Source organism: Schistocerca cancellata, chromosome 3, assembly GCF_023864275.1.
Source record: "Schistocerca cancellata isolate TAMUIC-IGC-003103 chromosome 3, iqSchCanc2.1, whole genome shotgun sequence".
NCBI lineage: Eukaryota > Metazoa > Arthropoda > Insecta > Orthoptera > Acrididae > Schistocerca > Schistocerca cancellata.
The window spans coordinates 778,756,449-778,777,681 of record NC_064628.1 but is presented as its reverse complement, the minus strand read 5'-3'; the positions used below and the strand labels follow the sequence as shown (position 1 = coordinate 778,777,681).

The 21,233-nt window shown below is 43.9% G+C and overlaps 2 protein-coding genes across 2 annotated transcripts in view; both read left to right on the top strand.

Moving 5' to 3' along the window:
* LOC126176561 (uncharacterized) overlaps positions 1-21,233 on the top strand; it is a 129,084-nt gene that overhangs the window by 1,815 nt on the left and 106,036 nt on the right. Inside the window, exon 2 of the mRNA XM_049923720.1 lies at positions 17,703-17,920. Within this exon, the coding sequence (XP_049779677.1) occupies positions 17,703-17,920 (218 nt within the window). The remainder of the gene's footprint in view (positions 1-17,702; positions 17,921-21,233) is intronic.
* LOC126175825 (juvenile hormone epoxide hydrolase 1-like) overlaps positions 1-21,233 on the top strand; it is a 507,162-nt gene that overhangs the window by 392,029 nt on the left and 93,900 nt on the right. The gene's annotated exons all lie outside the window — the stretch shown is intronic.

The following is a 21,233-nucleotide window of genomic DNA, read 5'->3' as shown; positions in this document are numbered from 1 at the left end:
CCGTGTATTTACTGTGTAGACTAGTGGTTACACGCAGGAAGCGGCTACTAGGGTAGCAGAGTACGTGTGGCGTGTTGATGTAATTTTTTTAGATTAGAGAAACCCTCCGTTGGGGTCAAATGTGTTTTCCCTGATAAATTAGCCACAATGTGCTCAGACGGCGTCGCAGATCAGAGATAGAAAAGGTTAATATGATTTTACGTAATTGCATTAGCATCCAAAGACAGGTCTCAGAATTAGTATAGCTTACTGAACGTTATAATGCACAGATAGCTAGTATTAGGAGCACAAAGTTGATTGAAATCAGACGTTAATGGCAACGAAATCCTAAGTTCAGATTGGAATATTTATCGTAAGGATAGGTTAGTCGCCAATGGTGGCGGCCTGTTTATTGCAGTAAGGAATTCGATAAAATCTAGCGAGATTACACGGATTGCGAATGTGAATTGATGTGGGTGAATTTGAGTATCAAATAACGGTAAAAAACGGTGATCAGATGCTTTTATAGACCACCTGGGTCAGAATCTGTAGTTGTAGAGCTCTTCAGACAGAACTTGTATAATATAGTTAATGATTTTCTGACCATGTCGTTGTAATAGAGGGTGACGTCAACTTGCCAGGTATAAATTGGGAGTGTCATGCTACCAAAATTGGTGCCAGAGTCAGGGATTCGTGTGTCGCCGTTGTGGATATCTTGTCAGAAAATTACTTTGAGCAGATAGTTGGAGAACCAACTCGTGAGGGTAAAGTGTTAGACCTCCTGGCAACAAACAGACCTGAACTTACCGAATCAGGTAACGCAGAGGAAGGTATCAGTGATCACAAGCCTGTGATAGCATGTATGACGACGGGTCTGACAAAGAATGTCAAGAAGGGTAGGAAGTTGTTTTTGTTTAGCAAGAGTGATAGGATACAAATTTCGGACTACCTGAGCGGTCAACAACAAATATTCGGTAATGAGGGCGAAGATGTGGAGAATAAATGGAAAAAACTCTCAGGAATCGCGCAATATGACCTAGACAAGTATGTTCCGAGTAAGGTCTTAAGGGATAGGAAATACCCACCACGGTTCAAAAGTCGTGTTAGAAAATTGCTACCTAAACAAAAAGAACTTCATCTCAGATTCAAGAGAAGTAAAAACCTAGCTGGCAAACAAAAGCTGAACGAAGCGAAAATGATCGTAAGGAGAGCAATGACATTGAAAGTAAAACTTTGTCAGCCTATCTGAGTAAAATCCCTCAGAGGTTTTGGTCGTATGTAAAATTAGTAAGTAGGTCAAAATCATCTATTCATTCACTCAGCGACCATACTGGCACCGAAACGAAGATAACAGACAGAAGGCCGAAATATCGAATTGGGTCTTCCGAAATGGCTTCACCGCGGAAGACCGTAACACGGTCGCTCCTTTCAATCGTTGTATGAACGACGAAATGGCAGATATTGAAATAACCGATTGCGAAGTAGAAAAACAACTAAAATCGCTTAGTAGTGGAAAGGCGTCAGGACCAGATGAGATACCTACAATATTCTACAAAGATTACACGAAAGAACCTGCGCCGGCCGCTATGGAAGAGCGGTTCTAGGAGCTTCAGTCCGGAATCGCGCTGCTGCTACGGTCGCAGGTTCGAATCCTGCCTAGGGCATGGATGTGTGTGATGTCCTTAGGTTAGTTAGGTTTAAGTAGTTCTAAGTCTATGAGACTGCTGACCTCAGCTGTTAAATCCCATAATACTTAGAGGCATTTGCACCATTTTTAAAGAACTTGCCGCCTCCCCTCCAGCAGTAAGTTTGGTAGATCGCTTTAGCGACGAAGGGTACCTAGCAACTAGAAGAAAGCGCAGGTCGTTCCCGTTTTTAAGAAGGGCCGTAGGACAGATGCACATAATTGTAGACCTATATCGTTGAAGTCAATCTGTTGTAGAATTATGGAACGTGTTTTACGCTCAAGAATTATGACGTCCTGGGAGAAGGAAAATCTCTATTAAAATGAACATGGATTCCACAAACAGGAACTCAGCTGCTCTGTTCCTCCATGAGGTCCACAGCGCTGTAGGCAATGGCGTTCACGCTGACGCCATGTTCCTTGACTTCAGAATGTCATTTGTCACCGTTCAGCACTTTCTTTTAGTGAAAAAATAAGAGCTTATCGAGTATCGGAGCAGATCTGCGACTAGATGCAAGACTTTCTTGCAGACAGAAAGCAACGCGTCGCTCTTAACGGAACAAAATCGACAGATGGTTCAAATGGCTCTGAGCACTATGGGACTTAACTTCTAAGGTCATCAGTCCCCTAGAACTTAGAACTACTTAAACCTAACTAACCTAAGGACATCACACACATCCATTCCCGAGGCAGGATCCGAACCTGCGACCGTAGCGGTCGCGCGGTTCCAGACTGTAGCGCCTAGAACCGCTCGGCCACAAAATCGACAGTTGTAAACGTAATTTCCAGAGTACCCGAAGAAAGCGTGATAGGACCGTTACTGTTTACAATATATATATATGATCTACTAGAAAGCGTCGGATGCACTCTAAGACTGTTCGCAGATTATGCGGTTGTCTGTAACAAAGTAGCAACGCCAGAAGATAGTAACGATTTGCAGAATGACCTCCAGAGAATTGATGAATGGCTCAGGCTCTGGCAGGTGACCCTGAATGCAAATAAATGTAACATACTGCGCACACAAAGGAAAAGAAATCCACAGCTGTATAGCTACGTTATTGATGACAAACCGCTGGAAACAGTATCAGCCATAAAATATCTAGGAGTAATATATGAAGATAGTAACTGTTCTCGAAAAAACAGATACCATTGATGACCGTGCAGCTTCTCTTGAGTAAATAATAATTAATTAAACCCTCAGCTGCCGACAGGTGCTGTTGATATACCTCGATGGGGACAGCTGAAAGTGCGCACAGGTTGCCCGAACTCTAACGGGAATCGTCACCTTAGTGTGCACGAGTAATTAGTGGATGGGCAAATATCTATTAGGTAAATTACGTATGTAGATTGTGGACAGTTGGGAATGTGGGTCTCACGGAAAGCGTGCAAGGTATAAGTCCCTGCAGTCGCGCTATTTATCTGTGTCCTCGGTGGCTCAGATGGATAGAGGATCTGCCATGTAAGCAGGACATCCTGAGTTCGAGTCCCGGTCGGGGCACATTTTCAGCTGTCCCCATCGAGGTATATCAAAACTATAACTTTCAGTCGATACTCTTAGCATCGATGGCGAAAAAAAACTACCCCACAGTGAAGCACGGGATACAAATTGTAGATGTCTCGTCTTGCTGCCCCTTCGCGTAGTTCAACTGAGGTACAGGTGTAAGTAGGCTGTTTATGTTTTCTTATTGGCAACGTTACGTAGCGCTCTGTATGAAAATCACTGGCTGTGCTGTGTGCAGTCTGTGGCTAGTTTGCATTGTTGTCTGCCATTGTAGTGTTGGGCAGTTGGATGTGAACAGCGTGTAGCGTTGGGCAGTTGGAGGTGAGCCGCCAGCAGTGGTGGATGTGGAGAGGGAGATGCCAGATTTTTGAGAGGCTACTATAAGCAGACGATCTGGACGTGTGTCCGCCAGAAAAAGGAAGTTTGTAAAGATGGATGTCATGAATTGATAGACATATATATGATGACTTTTGAACATTATTAATGTAAATACATTGTTTATTCTCTATCAAAATCTTTCATTTGCTAACTATGTCTATCAGTAGTTAGTGCCTTCAGTAGTTAGAATATTTTATTTAGCTGGCAGTATTGGCACGCGCTGTATTGCAGTAGTTCGAGTAACGAAGACTTTTGTGAGGTAAGTGATTCATGAAAGGTATAGGTTATAGTTAGTCAGGGCCATTCTTTTGTAGGGATTATTGAAAGTCGGATTGCGTTGCGATAAAAATATTGTGTGTCAGTTTATTGATGATCGGAATAAGTAAAGAGAGAAATGTCTGAGTACGTTCAGTTTTACTCAGCTGTTTCTGTATCAAATAACGTAGAAGTTTTCCAGCAGTGTCATTCTTTAATTTTTCAACGGGGGCGTTTCACATGGTGTAGATGTTCAAGTTCTGAACAGCACCAGCATAGCGCGAAGGCGGATGTGACGCAGCATTTCTTCGTCTGAAACTCACTCAGGAATAAAAGGCCTTTAACATTGCTGAAGATTCACTCGTTGGCAATTATTTCGCGGCAAATCACGCATAACATATCACTTTAACAAAAACAGGCGTTTACCGTTGACTATGAGAGTAGTAATTTTCTACAGACTCGGACGCGGGATGCAAATGCGTGGACCCGCGTTGCCAGCCACTATGCTACTACTTCGGCTGAACAACTTACCCGCTAAAATGCTCGTAAAGTACCTTGAAAACTTGGAACTTCGTTTTCTCAGAAACGGACGACCATCTACGGATACGACGTGACACTGAGCGATGTTTCTGGGGAATAGGGTTATGGCACATGGCGTGTTCTTCTCCTAAGCTTAGATGCTGATAAGGTGTTTAACTCGCTCTTTGTTCAGTTTCACGGCGTAGTACTGAGAATACCTCATACCGAAGTACCCACGAGATGTCGGTACGGCGCTGATGTTTACATTTTCCACTACGACCCAAACATTACTGCAACACTTATTTGCCCCGGTTTTGCACGTTTATTCGTCGCTGACAACAGTGGTGTTGAATTGTTGTTGTTACGGATGCAAATCGAAATTCATCACAGGGGGAAGTTACTTTAGCTGGAGGGTTCTAGTAAGAGGCCCTTTATATGCTGATTCATATCGAGGTACAGTATAACTAAGACAAGTACTACACAAATTTAGTAGCTTAGGAGTCTTGAATACGCATTTAGAGCAATGTCCATCTGCAGGTGAAAGTTGTGACGGTCTGGTTCAGTTCCTACACAGTATACAGTTTCCAAACCACTGTCGTTATTTTAAAATGGTCACGATAGGAAGCTACACTACTTGTACCTATGACGTGGAACATAATTTTTTAGTTTCCCTAAGGATGAACTGAGATCTAAAATATGACAATACAAAGTAAGAATAGGAGAATTTCATCTCTAAAATATTTCTTAGTGTAATTATTCGTTAAGTTGCTACATGTCGTGGTTCCCAATTCCTTGTTTTTCGGAACACTTTCACGTGGCCGTACTAGGAAATAATTTCGGGTATCACCTTTGCATCACTACATATTATAAATTTTAGACACTCGCGATATTTTTGTGCCTGCCGCTGTGGCCGAGCGGTTCTAGGCGCTTCAGTCCGGAACCACGCAGCTGTTCAAATGCGTGTGAAATCTTATGGCACTTAACTGCTAAGGTCATCAGTCCCTAAGCTTACACACTACTTAACCTAAATTATCCTAATTACAAACACACACAACCATGCCCGAGGGAGGACTCGAACCTCCGCCGGGACCAGGACCACGCAGCTGCTACGGTCGCAGGTTCGAATCCTGCCTCGAGCATGGATGTGTGTAATGTCTTTAGGTTAGTTAGGTTTACGTAGTCTAGGGGACTGATGACCACATATGTTAAGTGCCAAAGTGCTTAGAGCCATTTGAACGATATTTTTGGTTTCTTGTCTCAAACGGTAAAAACGGAACCGTTATATCAGAGATAGTCAAACTTTGGCCCGTGGCCGTATGCGGAAATCAAGTATTCGTACGGCCCGCGTTTCTCAGCCGTATTTCATAATACTACAGTATGCTTCGAGCAGCCAACAGCCGAATTTCAAAACGTCAACTAGCGTTAAGAGCTGCTTATGAGTATATTTTTCTTGCTCAGTAACAAACAAAAATACTCACAGACACAATAATGTTTTAAGATATGCTCAATTTTAATCGACGTTGGTAAATTAAGCCGTGAGGTAAGTAAAGTTGGCCATTTACCTCAGGGGCAGAGTGGCATGTAACACAGCCTCTGCAGAATGAATGGAAGTGACAATGGGGGATATTTTACTGTTTGTCTTCCAATGCTGACAACTGACGAGCGTGCAGAACTAACACCGAGCAGCCAGTATGGCCTGAATATCAAACGGAAGTAGCAAGGATGCGTGAGTGCACATTGTAGAGGCGGTCATCTTCAAACGTGGTGCATGTTTGTAGCAGGTAATATGCAGTAACATTAAGGATATTGTAGTACAATGAAATGACTAAAAGAAAAATGACATTCGGGACATTTAATAAACAATTGCGATAGTGTCTCATATTGCAATAACTGTTATTAATTAATGTAACATATTAATTTATGGAGGCCACCAGTTAATAGTAAGATGCGTAGGGGAAGGCGTGGTTAAGAGGTCAGGGCGGGACAAGTGGCCACTGCATGTTTTTTTCCCCGAAACAACGCTGGAGCCTGCCAAGAAGTGGAAGGACTAGTTCTTACATACAGGGTGTTTATAAATGAATATCGGTGTTTTAACGCTTTATAATATTTATTATATTAAACTTACAGTTATAAATGATATGTTAAATGAAAGAGCAACTCAAACAGTTTTACCAAGAACCTTATAAATGTTCCATGTGAGCACCATTTGTCACACAGCACACATCAAGTCTATAGCTGAGTTCTTGCCAAATGTTGATAAGTGATTGTAGCAACAGCTGCTTCAATCTGGTTTCTTAATTCAGTGAGGTCTGCTGATAGTGGAGGCAAGTACACACGATCCTTGATGAAGCCCCAAAGGAAAAAATCGCATGGCGCTAGGTCGGGTGAACTTGGAGGCCATGCAAAGCAAGCCTTGTCATGGCCTATCCAGTGCAGTGAAGTTCAACCAATCGCGTACTTCGCTATGCCAGTGAGGTGGCACACCATCTGGCTGGAAAACGAAATTCTCTGGCTCATCTTCTTCCAACCGAGGGGAGAGCCATTGCTCTAGTGTATCAAGGTAAGAAGTGGCAGTTACAGTAGGTTCACAAAAAAAGAAACGCCCATAAACTTTCCACTGAGATACCGCACAAAAAACAGTCACTTTAGGGGAATCTATTTGCATTTGTACCACCTCGTGAGGATTTTCTGAGCCCAAGATGCGCACATTGTGAGTGTTAACATGTCCACTAAGGTGAAAGGTGATTCATCACTGAAGACAACATGATCCAGAAAATCATCATCGTCATGAAACAACATTTCGTTTACGAAGTTGGCACGTAATCCATGGTCTGCCAGCTTTAGAGACTGTAATAACTGTAAACAGTAAGGACATAGTTGTAGGTGATTTCTTAAAACTTCCCAAACAGTCGAAACGGGAACTTGTAATTCACGACTAGCCTTCCGGACTGATTGCTTTGGGCTACGAGTGAACGACTGTCTCACTCGCTCAACAGTCTCTTCACTAACTCTTGATCGTCCTGTGCTCTTCCCTTTACAAAGGTAGTTGGTATCTTCAAATTGACGATACCATCTATGAATGTTATTATCACTTGGAGGATCACAACCGAACTTCAGCCGGAATGCAAGTTGCACAGTAACTACATATTCGGTCTTTGCAAACTGCAAAACACAATACACTTTCTGTTCACTAGCCGCCATCTTCGCTACTAACGCTGTCTAGTGGATTGCGACGGAAACATTGCGAGCTGCGCATGCGCCCTGGTGCCAAACACAACTGTTTGAGTTGCTCTTTCATTTGACATATCATTCACAACTGTAAGTTTAATGCAATAAACATAATAAAGCGTTAAAACCCCGATATTCATTTATGAACACCCTGTACATCGCTATTGTTGTCAATAGATTGACAGAGGAAGTTTGTTTCATTATTTTTTTAGTACAAACTTTTTTAAATTTTGAGTCGTCTTTATATTATTCTTGTTACTTCAGTATGGAAGTAATAACTTTTAACCATATCAATATTTAAACAACGTCTTTTGGCCTACAAATTAAGTTCCTTGTTATTTAATTCAATCTGATAGTTTCTTCTGTTCACTAGTTCCAACATGGCGTCCGCGCGGGAAAAGTGGCCTCCATACTCATAGGATAAAGTGGCCAAGGTGTTTGCTCCAGTAAGAATTGGTTCCTTCCAGAAACACGAATTATGCAACAGATGGAACTGACGTTCAAACCGTTTTACATACAAAGCTATCGTACGATTTTGTATCACTTTGTGACAATTTTGAGTTAATTACGTTAAATGGTCTTTGGTCTCTTATGTTTGGCCTAATACAAAGGGCGACTGAAAACGGACTGCTGCACCGTAGAAAATGTATCCGAAAATCAGCAAAACAAACGCGGGATCTTGTTGCGATGGCGCTGGCCGCATTGCCCGCTTAGATGCGGAAACTAGGTCACTATGTAAGCCCTCGGGAAAAAAGTGGTAAGCTCTTGTCAACAACCGTGGTTTGTAGGAATCTGAATTTCTCTTTGAGTGACCACTTCCCACTCCCCACCCCTCCTTTCTATACGTTCCGAGGTGTCGCCCTCTAATATCACTAATATCCAGTATCTCTCTTCTCTGCGGCTCTACAATGTCAATATTGGCGCCTACGCAGAAAAGTTTGACGACTACTCCTTGATAGGATCGCTTTGTTGTCCGTTCGTCGGTTTGTTCGTCTGTTCGACTTTTAAAAACCCTTGGTCTTAGGATCGAATACACGTATCACGTTAAAATTTATGTCACACGCTAAGTCTACGGCCCCTTGACGGTAAACAAAATTGAAGCTTCTAAGTCAATGCAATAAAAAGATATCCGATATGGTAATTTATATCATGTTTTGATTCTCGCAAACTCAGTCATCAAAACCTATAGGGTATGTCCCGCTGGTCTAGAATCATGCAGTTTGGCAAGAAGACAAGGTTTCATAGTACAACCAAAGGGAAAAAAAAATCCGAAGACTGCGATTTTGTTATTATATCACAAGAAAAAATAGTTCTTTTGTCATCTGTTCTCCAACGTCAAACTAGAAATTAAAACAGTCAGTAGTTCTGCATTCAGGCTGACTGGATCGTAGTAGTAAAAGTGAAACATCAGGAAAGCAATGACTCTATTGCTCATGTGATGCGTTTCCGAATTTATGCATTATCAAATATCCAGAAGCGAAGACTGCACGCAGCAATGGAGTTTCAAGTTGTGTGTGAAACAAAGATTCACAGTCTAGTCAGATGAGGCCTACACGCATTTGGCCAGTTTTTATGTGTATGTATGTGTGTGTGACGGCTAATCTCAAGAACTGCTGTAGGGGTTTCGATACGGTTTTCACTAATAAATATACTGATTCGCGAAGAAGCTTTGTGTATCATGTTTCTCTATTAAATCGTATACCATGTGATCAAAAGTATCCAGATACCCGGCTGAAAATGTCTTACAAGTTCGTGGAGACAACCATCGGTAATGCTGGCATTCAGCATGGTGTTGGCCTACCCTTAGCCTTGATGACAGCTTCCACTCTCGCAGGCATACGTTCAATCAGGTGCTGGAAGGTTTGTTGGTGAGTGCTGCATTGAGGACAGGTATCGATGTCGGTCGGTGACGCCTGGCACAAAGTCGGCGTTCCAAAACATCCCGAAGGTGTTGTATAGGATGCAGGTCAGGACTCTGTGGAGGTCTGTCCATTACAGGAATGTTATTGTCGTGTAGCCACTTCGTCACAAGCCGTGCATTATGAACAGGTGCTCGATCGTGTTGAAAGATGCAATCGCCACCAACGAATTGCTTTCCAACAGCGGGGAGCAAGAAGGTGCTTAAAACATCAGTGCAGGTCAGTGCTGTGATAGTGACACGCAAAACAACAAGGGGTGCAAGCTCCCTCCATGAAAAACACGACCACACCATAACACCACCGTCTCCGAATTTTACTGTTGGCACTACACACAATGGCAGACGACGTTCACCGGGCATTCGCCATACCCACACCCTGCCATCGGATCGTCACATCGTGCACCGTGATTCGTCACTCCACGTAACGTTTTTCCACTGTTCAAACGTGGACAAGCCGTAGCTTGGTATCTAAATGTTGACGCTCCTTACACCAAGTGAGGCGTCGTTAGGCGTTTGCCGGTGTGATGTGTGGCTTATGAGCAGCCGCTCGACCAAGCAATCCAAGGTTTCTCACCTCCCGCCTAACGGTCATAATACTTGCAGTGGATCCTGATGCAGTTTGGAATTCCTGTGTGATGGTCTTGATAGACGTCTGCCTATTACACATTATGACCGTATTCAACTGTCGGCGGTCTCTTTCAGTCAACAGACCAGGTCGGTCTGTGCGCTTTTGTGCTTTACGCATTCCTTCACGCTTCCACTTCACTATAACATCGGAAACAGTGGACATAGGGATGTTTATTTTGTATCCCGCCTGGAAGGCGGCGCGTGGGTAGGAGCAGGAAAAGTTGGAAATCTCTCGGTACTGCAGTGTGAATTAAAATCACATTCGCTTTAGAAACAACAGTAATACATAACTTTGTCCTGAGGTGCGAAGCTGAAGCGAAGTGTCCCGGCCGTCTGCTCTTGATCAAAATGGGCAGAATCTGGAGCGGAGCTCGTAGAGCTCCACAGCGCCGGGTAGAGGGCGCTGTCGTCGGTGTCTCATAGTACCAGCTTAGCAGAGCGTACCTACCTTGTGGCATCTTAGCTATCGATACCACAGTTTAGGTGTGTGGAAATTTCGCGTACAGACCTATGACGTAAGTGACACCCAATCACCTGAACACGGTCGAAGTCGGTTAGTTCCGCGGAGCTCCCCGTTCTGCTCTGTGACGATGTCTAATGACTACTGAGGTTGCGGGTTCCCGGGTTCGATTCCCGGCGGGGTCAGGGATTTTCTCTGCCTCGTGATGGCTGGGTGTTGTGTGCTGTCCTTAGGTTAGTTAGGTTTAAGTAGTTCTAAGTTCTAGGGGACTTATGACCACAGCAGTTGAGTCCCATAGTGCTCAGAGCCATTTGAACCATTTGAACTACTGAGGTTGCAGATATGGAGCACATGGCAGTAGGTGGCAGCACAATGCACTTAATATAAAATACGTACGTTTCCTGAGCACTTTCCTGGCGTACCCTGTTTACATCATTTAAATTGTATGAAAGTGATGATTTTCAGTTACCTAATGTCGTTCTCTGAATTGTAATCATAACTCTACACAGTGGGTCGTAAACAACATTAACGCTGCGGCAAATGAATCTTCCGGGCATAGAGAGTACTGTCTGTGAGAAGCTGTGACTGCTCGCTATTAATTTATTAAAAACAGAGAATTGGAAATGCGAGCAAGTGTAGTACAAAACCTAAAAATTTCAGTGGCTATCTCTTCTTTCCATGCGAAAAAGAAAAAAGAAGAAAAATGTGTGTGAAATCTTATGGGACTTAACTGCTAAGGTCATCAGTCCCTAAGCTTACACACTACTTAACCTAAATTATCCTAAGGACAAACACACAAACACCCAAGCCCGAGGGAGGACTCGAACCTCCGCCGGGACCAGCCGCACAGTCCATGACTGCAGCGTCTAGACCGCTTGGCTAATTAAAAGGGTTCAAATGGCTCTGAGCACTACGGGACTTAACATCTGAGGTCGTCAGTCCCCTAGAACTTAGAACTCCTTAAACCTAACTAACCTAAGGACGACACACACATCCATGCCCGATGCAGGATTCGAACCTGCGACCGTAGCGGTCGCGCGGTTCCAGTCTGAAGCGCCTAGAACCCCTCGGCCACTCCGGCGCTCGGGTAATCCCGCGCGGCGAAGAAAAATGGCCAGCTGCAATTAGCTCTGGCGCACTGAGGCTTCCGTACAAACTTTATTATGTATGCAGATAGCTCACCCATTCCTGGAATCGAAAATCTCGGCCGTTTTTGTCTTTTATCGACATTGATGCTGGCAAGATATTGGCCCCTAGGATTCCAAAATTTTTGAGATCTTTTTAATTTCAATAATATAAATTTGACATAGAGTAATGCAGGCGGCAGCCACCATTATTATATTAATCAGTAGCTCTCCATTCAGGCTGACTGGATCGCATTAGTAAAAGTCAAACATCACGCAAGGAATGATTTTATTGCTCATATGATGCGTTTAGGAATTTATCCATCATCAGATATCAAGGAGCAATTACTGCCCGTAGATACAGCGTTTCAAGTTGTATGTGAAATAAGCATTTGCGGACTAGTCTGCGAATGTTTGTTTCACATACAACCTGAAAACCATATCTACGTGCAATAATCGTTCCTGGATATCTGATGATGGATAAATTCTGAAACACGTCACATGTGCAATAACGTCATTCCTTGCCTAATGTTCGATTTTTATCATTGCGATCCAGTCGGCCTGAAAGCAGAACTACTGATTGTTTCCATTTCAAGTTGGACATTGGATAACAAATGACGAAGGAAATTTTGTTTTCGTTTGAAATAATTACAATTTTTTTCCTTTATTTGTACTGTGCACCCATGCATCTTGTCAAATTTCATGATTCTGGACCAACGGTAAGTGCCCTGTAGATGTTAACGAGTAAGTTATCGAGTATCAAAATATGTGACATAAATGGCCGTATATTTTTATAGCGCTGACTTCAGTTTTTTAGACCGGCAAGAGACCGTAGACCTTAGTACGTGACATAAATTTCAACATGAGGAAAAGGGGTCTTAAGAGACGTATGCACAACAGACAGACAAATAGCAACTGACAAAACATTTTTTTCTTGTGATATAATTAAAAATGTACTGTTACGGAATTTTTCCCGAAGTTGTAGTGTGAAACCTTCTTTTTTAGCACTGCTTTCCGGAATTGGAAGGAGCGCCTGGTCCCCGGCACGAATCCTCCCTGCGGACTTGTGTCGATGTCTGGTGAGCCGGCCAGTCTGTGGACGGTTTTTAGGCGGTTTTCCATCTGCCTCGGCTAATGCGGGCTGGTTCCCCTTATTCCGCCTCAGCTGCACTATGTCGGCGATTGATGCGCAAACAAGTTCTCCTCGTACGTGTCCACCACCATTACTCTACCACACAAACATAGGGGTTACACTCGTCTTGTGTGAGATTCACTGAGGGGATCCACCGGGGGCCGAACCGCACAATGACCCTGGGTTCGGTGTGGGGCGGCGTAGGGGTGAAGCGGAGTGCGGTAGTCGTCGTGGGCTTGTGGACCACTGCGGCTGCGGCGGGGACGGAGCCTAACCGTCGTTTCTAGGTCCCCGGTTAGCATACAGTACAATACAATACAATCATCATGAAAGTTTTAACCTTGAATACCATGGTGTCTTTGGAATGCACTGTTGAATCCATGCAACGTTTCGTCCTTTCGTCAACGGAGAAGTTTCCCTGAATTGGTACCAATCACAAAATGCCCCCGTTAGCTACAGTGGCTACGAAGTTGTTTAAGGCAGACGTGCAAAGAAAGGTATTCATGCCGAGATGCTGTTCTTTGCCAGTTTATTTTGCGCACACTCTATAGACCGATTAAAATTACTTGATAGTTGACACTTCACGCATTGCAGTTGGTATTCTCCAGAGTGCTTACGTCACGCCCGAATCATTCCCCGCTGTCAAAGTGTCACAACAACTGGTCAGTTCGCTTCCAGTTTCTTGTCAGGCTTTCTTTCTTGATGCATTTGTATCCCGAATGATGGGTCGAGTACTTTTATTTCGTATTTCATACATAATAGTCCGCAGCTCGTGGTCGTGCGGTAGCGTTCTCGCTTCCCACGCCCGGGTTCGATTCCCGGCGGGGTCAGGGATTTTCTCTGCCTCGTGATGACTGGGTGTTGTGTGATGTCCTTAGGTTAGTTAGGTTTAAGTAGTTCTAAGTTCTAGGGGACTGATGACCATAGATGTTAAGTCCCATAGTGCTCAGAGCCATTTGAGCCATCACACATAATAACCATACTAGAAACAACAAACAAACACACACACACACACAGAATCATGCTAATGAAATACACACGTTCACACACTGCACTAACCGAACATTACCGGAAATTTTCGCACAAGATGTGATTCAGCGTCACATACTGAGTTATCATAATTACAGAGATCACCTTAGATTAGATAAGCGCTGTAGGGCATAGCCTGAAGCAGAATTTTTTAAAAGCTGCAATTCATCATTGCGCCGGCCGGTGTGGCTGAGCGGTTCTAGAAGCTTCAGTCTGGAACCGCGTGACTGCTACGGTCGCAGGTTCGAATCCTGCCTCGGGCACGAATGTGTGTGCTGTCCTTGGGTTAGTTAGGATTAAGTAGTTCTAAGTTCGCAGATTCGAATCCTGCCTCGGGCACGAATGTGTGTGCTGTCCTTAGGTTAGTTAGGATTAAGTAGTTCTAAGTTCTAGGGGACTGATGACCTCAGACGTTAAATACCACAGTGCTCAGAGTCATGATTGCGACTGGGCCACCACACTTAAAAATATGCCGAGTTTATGTAGTGTAGCACGATGGTTATCATATTAGTATGGTTTGTAGGTCGTAGGTTCGAACCTAGTCAATTCCGTGAACGTTTAAATCGAACCAAAGTACCTTCTTATTATTTTTATTCAATTAATTTGTTTAAATGTAATTTTTTATTTCTTATGCTTTTTCGCGTCATTTTTCGTCACTATATTTGCTTTTTTATTTGCTTTTATTTTTCTTCCTAATTTTTTTGTTTGGAATCTACCTGTGTAGTGCTCAATTTGCAACCAAGTGTCAACGAGGACTGGTCATCGGTTGGTAAAGCCGCAGCTCATGTAGCCAGAGTGAGCATGGTTTCATGTAACCGATGATAGCGAGAAATAACAGTTTGCTTTTGGTGAAACTGAATTTTTTTCTGTGTTGCATTTTCTCGTAAAAGTTAGCTTTAATCACCGTCAGAAAATCGATCGTGATTAGTACTGCCGCATATTGCTGACCAACTTTTTCGCGGCTCTATTCCACCTGGCAACGTTGTGGTTAGCTTAGGAAATGAGTTTAATTTCAGGGCTACAAAACACATCATCAACCACAGTTCATTCGCTGGTCTCTTAAAATCAGCAGTCGGCAGAGCATTTCGCATTTCCGACAAACCTCGCGGTGGCCACTTCCAATATTGCTCTGCATTACATATTAACAGAGAGTGTGAAGTGATCCGCCATTTTTTCTTTTTTTCTTTGGCAGGTTACTAGGACAGAGCGTCATCGGTTCAGATCCGGTCCAATTGTCTCGGTGAACAACTAAGAGGAGACTCAAAGCAACGGCTGAATAACAGGCGAGCATAGCACTTTGAAGGTGTGCTGGTGGAACTTTAAGTTCCATGCCACCCTCCGACGGTGGAAGGACAGAGGCGGGGTGCAGTAATGCGCCAACTCTATGGTCAAGGAGAAAAGTGGCTGGACGTGAACAGGCCACTGTACGAAACGGGCAGAAAAACGTGGTCGTATTGGGCCTATCGCCAGTCGTAGCCCGAATCCGAGTCCTCCGGGATGGTGAGCGGAACGGCGTGTCCGAGCCAACGCATTGGAACTGTAGTGCCGATGGTTTAGAGTCCAGCGATTGTCTCTCGGAGGACGTCCACTTTTCTGTACAGTTGGTGAGCCTTACGGCGAATGGTCGTCTTGAAAAGGGCTGTATTTGTCTCCTCATGCAGAGTGACAATCCTGGTGAGCGGAGGGGCGTGAAGACTCCACTTGAGAACTTTATTCTGTAGGCGCTGGAGCGTCAGCATCCGGGACTTACTACTTGTGGCCCACGCAGAGGAACCATGCGTTAGTGAGAGTAGGACAACGGACTGACACAGCCGGAGCTTGGTATCTAAATTCAGCTCTCGTCTGGAGAAGAGCGGGTACAAGGCCTTTGTCAACTTTAACCCTTTATGGGTGACGTATTCTGAGTGGCGGTGGAAGAAAAGTTTCTTATCCAACCAGACCCCGAGATACTTGGTAGGTTGGGCCCACGGGACCCGGACGCTCCCGATTGAGATGTTGTTTCGGAGTATAGCGCGCCGTTTAATGAAATACACATCCATGGTTTTGGCGGCATTGAGGGCCATTTTATCGGAGCGACACCAGGTGACTGTTGCGTCCACTTGCCTTTGTAGGCGAGCAATGAATTGATCAGGATTGCGGCCAGTCGTATAAAGCGCTGTGTCATCGGCATATCGCGCCAAATGGCAGTGACGGGTGACGGGGATGTCATTGATATAGACATTAAAAAGGGGACAGCACAGAGCCCTGAGGGGTACCCATTGACATGTGGCGTACACTGCAGCACTTTCCCCGCTAAGCAACGAGGAAGGTCATCTGGTGAAGGAAATCATCCACGATCTTAACGTAGATGTCAGCATCTTATACACCAGGTTGTCCTGCGAAATGTTATCATGAGCATTCGGCACGTCCGAGAAGACAGCTGCCGTCGACATGCTGGAATTAAAACCCTTGCTGATGTGCTCCGTGATCCGGAGGACAGGTGGGATGTAAACCCAAACTGTTTTGGACGGATCGTCGCAGCTGCCGCCAGAGGCTGGGAAATACGGTGGAGTATGAGTAGGGTGACCAGACGTCCGGATTAATCCGGACATGTCCTCCTTTTTAGCTCTTTGTCCGGGGTCCGGACGGATTTTTGCAGTGTCCGACTTTTTCGCAAAGTTGAGCGTAATACAGTTAAATTTACAATTCGTCCCGTTCTATTGATCTTTTCCTAAATACTTTAACTATTGGCACAGCCTTCGTGTTAGTAGGTGGCACCAGGATCGTCGATGTGATCTACCTATAAGCGAATGCAAATTTCGTTTATTTGAAATGTTCGTTTCGTATCTTCGCTTTGTATTGGCTTGGCTTCCTGTAGTGCACGTGTGATTTGTGAGTGTAATTCTTAACCGAGTGAGTTACGTAAAATATTTGGCTATGCCTAAACGAAAGTGTACATTTTCTGACGTCCTATCTTACAAATATCCGGCTTTAAGAAAGGGAGAAATGAATTTGAAGCGAAATGTAAGATATGTGGAGCTGGAACGTACGTCTCAGTGGCCAATGAAGGTAAGGAATAACTCGGCAGATTAACTGTCAAGGTTTTATTTCATTGTTTCATAGTCATTCAATTTATTTGTATTCGGAAGGTTAAAATGGAGTTTACATGTCGTCAGCTGCTGCTTGAATTGTAGACGTTGGTAGCGGTGCGTCGAATGAAGGGAGGTGAATGGTCTTACGTTTTTCGCTTTGTAAGCAATTCCGTGTTGTTGACATAACAAAACAATTGACGCCACACTGTCACCACAATCAATGTTTTTAATTTTTTTTATATTGCTCAGTTAACCATCACCTGACCATCAGCAACAATTAACTACTAGTTTTACCGGTAATTCCCAGCAGTCACGTGACTTGTCCAAAGCTGACGGGTGGTATCCTCATCTGCAGTTGACCCGTTTGATGTGTCCTCTTTTTTCTTCCTTTGTCCTCCTTTTTGAAGCTGTTTGTCGTCCTTTTTAAACAATTGCATCTGGTGACCCTAAGTATGAGAGACTCCAGGACCTTCGCCATGGTGTTCATAAAGCTGATGAGATTGTTGTTGGTAGGTACGGTAGGGTCTTCAGAAGGCTTTGGGATCGCAATAAGCTTTATCTGTTTCCACTGTGGAGGGAAAAGACCACTCTGAAGACAACAGTTCAATATCCTGGTGAAGGAGGATACGGGGCACTACGGCTGTGGACGTAAGGTGACCCGCCGTTTTTGTTTTCACCAATAACCGAGTGGTAGTCGGGAGCCAATATGGCAACATTGTAGCGGCAAGTGGCAGACATCAACTATCAAGTAATTTTAATCGCATTATAATTTTGGTGGTGTGTGTACTGTTTCGCAGAGGGATGTTCAGTGGACGTGTGGCGCGTGAAGAGCCGGCACGAGCCAGTGCTGGCAGTGGGTGGCGCGCTGGCGCTACCGGACCACGAGACGGGACAGCTGCTGCTGCCCAATGGTGGTGTCGTGCTGGCCGGCTGTCCCGGGGCCGGCAACAGTCTTAAGCTGGGCAAGGGACTCCGCCACGTCAACGCCACCTGCACGTCGGCCGGCACCTTGCAGGTACCAAACTCTCCTCGCCTTGTCCTAGTTGCTGCCACCGCACCACTGCCTGTAAAACTCTAACAAAAAGGAGACAATTATGGAACTGTATCAAAAAAAAAAAAAACAAAAAAAAAAAAACAAAAAAAAAACCGTAAATTAGTTACAAACTACAGCGTGCATACACTTTATTCAGCATGTAAACGTCACTGCAGATATTCAGATTTAGGTTATTAAAGGTTCGATATGCGTGCTATCATTGGCGATGATATGGCACAGATGACAAACTACGGCGTGCATACACTTGATTCAACATTGAAATCTGGTTTCGCAGGACAGAGCGGATCAGGTTGTGGAAAGGGGCTAAGGTCAATTACTGTTCGTTATACAAGAACACACACAACTTTATTCCTCAAAGCAATGCACAAGTTTCTCTTTAAAGCAACAAAGATCAATCCACAGATGAAGGGTCCGCAGCTCGTGGACGTGCGGTAGCGTTCTCGCTTCCCACGCCCGGGTTCCCGGCTTCGATTCCCGGCGGAGTCAGGGATTTTCTCTGCCTCGTGATGACTGGGTGTTGTGTGTTGTCCTTAGGTTAGTTAGGTTTAAGTAGTTCTAAGTTCTAGGGGACTGATGACCATATGTGTTAAGTCCCATAGTGCTCAGAGCCACAGATGAAGGCCCAAGTATGTTGTTGTTGTTGTGGCCTTCAGTCCTGAGACTGGTTTGACGCAGCTCTCCATGCTACTCTATCCTGTGCAAGCTCCTTCATCTCCCAGTACTTACTGCAACCTACATCCTTCTGAATCTGCTTAGTGTATTCATCTCTTGGTCTCCCTCTACGATTTTTACCCTCCATGCTGCCCTCCAATCCTAAACTAGTGATCCCTTGATGCCTCAGAACATGTCCTACCAACCGATCCGTTCCTCTTGTCAAGTTGTGCCACAAACTCCTCTTCTCCTCAATTCTATTCAATACCTCCTCATTAGTTATGTGATCTACCCATCTAATCTTCAGCATTCTTCTGTAGCACCACATTTCCAAAGCTTCTACTCTCTTCTTGTCCAAACTATTTATCGTCTATCTTTCACTTCCATACATGGCTACACTCCATACAAATACTTTCAGAAACGACTTCCTAACACTTAAATCTATACTCGATGTTAACAAGTTTCTCTTCGTCACAAACGCTTTCCTTGCCATTGCCAGTCTGCATTTTATATCCTCTCTACTTCGACCATCATCAGTTATTTTGCTCCCCAAATAGCAAAACTCCTTTACTACTTTAAGTGTCTCATTTCCTAATCTAATTCCCTCAGCATCACCCGACTTAATTCGACTACATTCCATTATCCTCGTTTTGCTTTTGTTGATGTTCATCTCATATCCTCCTTTCGAGACACTGTCCATTCCGTTCAACTGCTCTTCCAAGTCCTTTGCTGTCTCTGACAAAATTACAATGTCATCGGCGAACCTCAAAGTTTTTATTTCTTCTCCATGTATTTTAATACCTAAGCCGAATTTTTCTTTTGTTTCCTTTACTGCTTGCTCAATATACAGATTGAATAACATCGGGGAGAGGCTACAACCCTGTCTCACTCCCTTCCCAATCACTGCTTGCCTGTCATGCTCCTCGACTCTTATTACTGCCATCTGGTTTCTGTACAAATTGTATATAGCCTTTCGCTCCTGTATTACCCCTGACACCTTCAGAATTCGTAAGAGAGTATTCCAGTCAACTTTCTCAAAAGCTTTCTCCAAGTCTACAAATGCCATGAAAGTAGGTTTGTCTTTCCTTAATCTTTCTTCTAAGGTAAGTCGTAAGGTCAGTGTTGCCTCACGTGTTCCGATATTTCTACGGAATCCAAACTAATCTTCCCCGAGGTAACTCCTCCAGAATAAGTTTAAATGATTGCTTTTAAAACACCAGGATTCAAAGTAACGGCTGAAGGCCTTACATAAGCAAAATTACAATCTCTTCTCGGCTAAAGGCCGAAATAATATTTCAGATCAGGTAAGGACATTCTTTAAAAGCCAAACATTTACAAATTCCGGCTAAAGGCCATATTAAGGAAAATTCAAGTTAATTCTTCGGCTGAAGGCCCAATAAAAATTTTTTCTTTACATAATAAAAGAGAGGCTTTAAATATAAGTTTTTACACAGCACAACAGAAAAACATCTTAAGAAAACTTGAAGTATCTTGTCGGCTGAAAGCCCAAACAATGAAGACAACCTTAAGATAAACATTTACAGAACACGGCTGAAGGCCGTTTCAAGAATTCAAGATAATTAAAGAGAAATCTTACAGACAAGTATTTACATATTTAAGCCACAGATTCTGAAACAAACGCGGCTGACGGCCTAAATACAGAGCAACAAGAATTTTAAATGAAACACGGCTGAAGGCCTAATCTTACAGTTGTTATGAAGTTCGGCTGAAGACCATATACTAAACATAAAACAGACGATATTAACACACAGCTGAAGGCCTGGTACAGTACCTGCAACCAGATAAAATGACAATCACAAACAACAAACAGTGGTGCTCAGAAGTGATCGGAGGGTCGGCCTGGGGAGGAACCTCTAACCACCTCTAACTCAGCTCGCCCTATTTGCCCAAGAAATTCACAGTGCCGTAGACACTGGCGAGCAGATTGATGCCGTATTCCTGGACTTCAGGAAGGCATTTGATACGGTTCCGCACTTACGTTTAGTGAAAAAAATACGAGCTTACGGAATATCGGACCAGGTTTGTGATTGGATTCAGGATTTCCTAGAAGAAAGAACACAACATGTCATTCTTAACGGTTCAAAATCTGCAGATGTAGAGGTAATTTCAGGAGTACCGCAAGGAAGCGTGATAGGACCTTTATTGTTTACAATATACATAAATGACTTAGTTGACAACATCGGTAGCTCCGTGAGGCTATTTGCAGATGACACGGTTGTCTACAAGAAAGTAGCAACATCAGAAGACTCGTACGTACTCCAGGAAGACCTGCAGAGGATTAATGCATGGTGCGACAGCTGGCAGTTTTCCCTAAACGTAGATAAATGTAATATAATGCGCATACATAGGGGCAGAAATCCATTCCAGTACGATTATGCCATAGGTGGTAAATCATTGGAAGCGGTAACGACCGTAAAATACTTAGGAGTTACTATCCGGAGCGATCTGAAGTGGAATGATCACATAAAACAAATAGTGGGAAAAGCAGGCGCCAGGTTGAGATTCATAGGAAGAATTCTAAGAAAATGTGACTCATCGACGAAAGAAGTAGCTTACAAAACGCTTGTTCGTCCGATTCTTGAGTATTGCTCATCAGTATGGG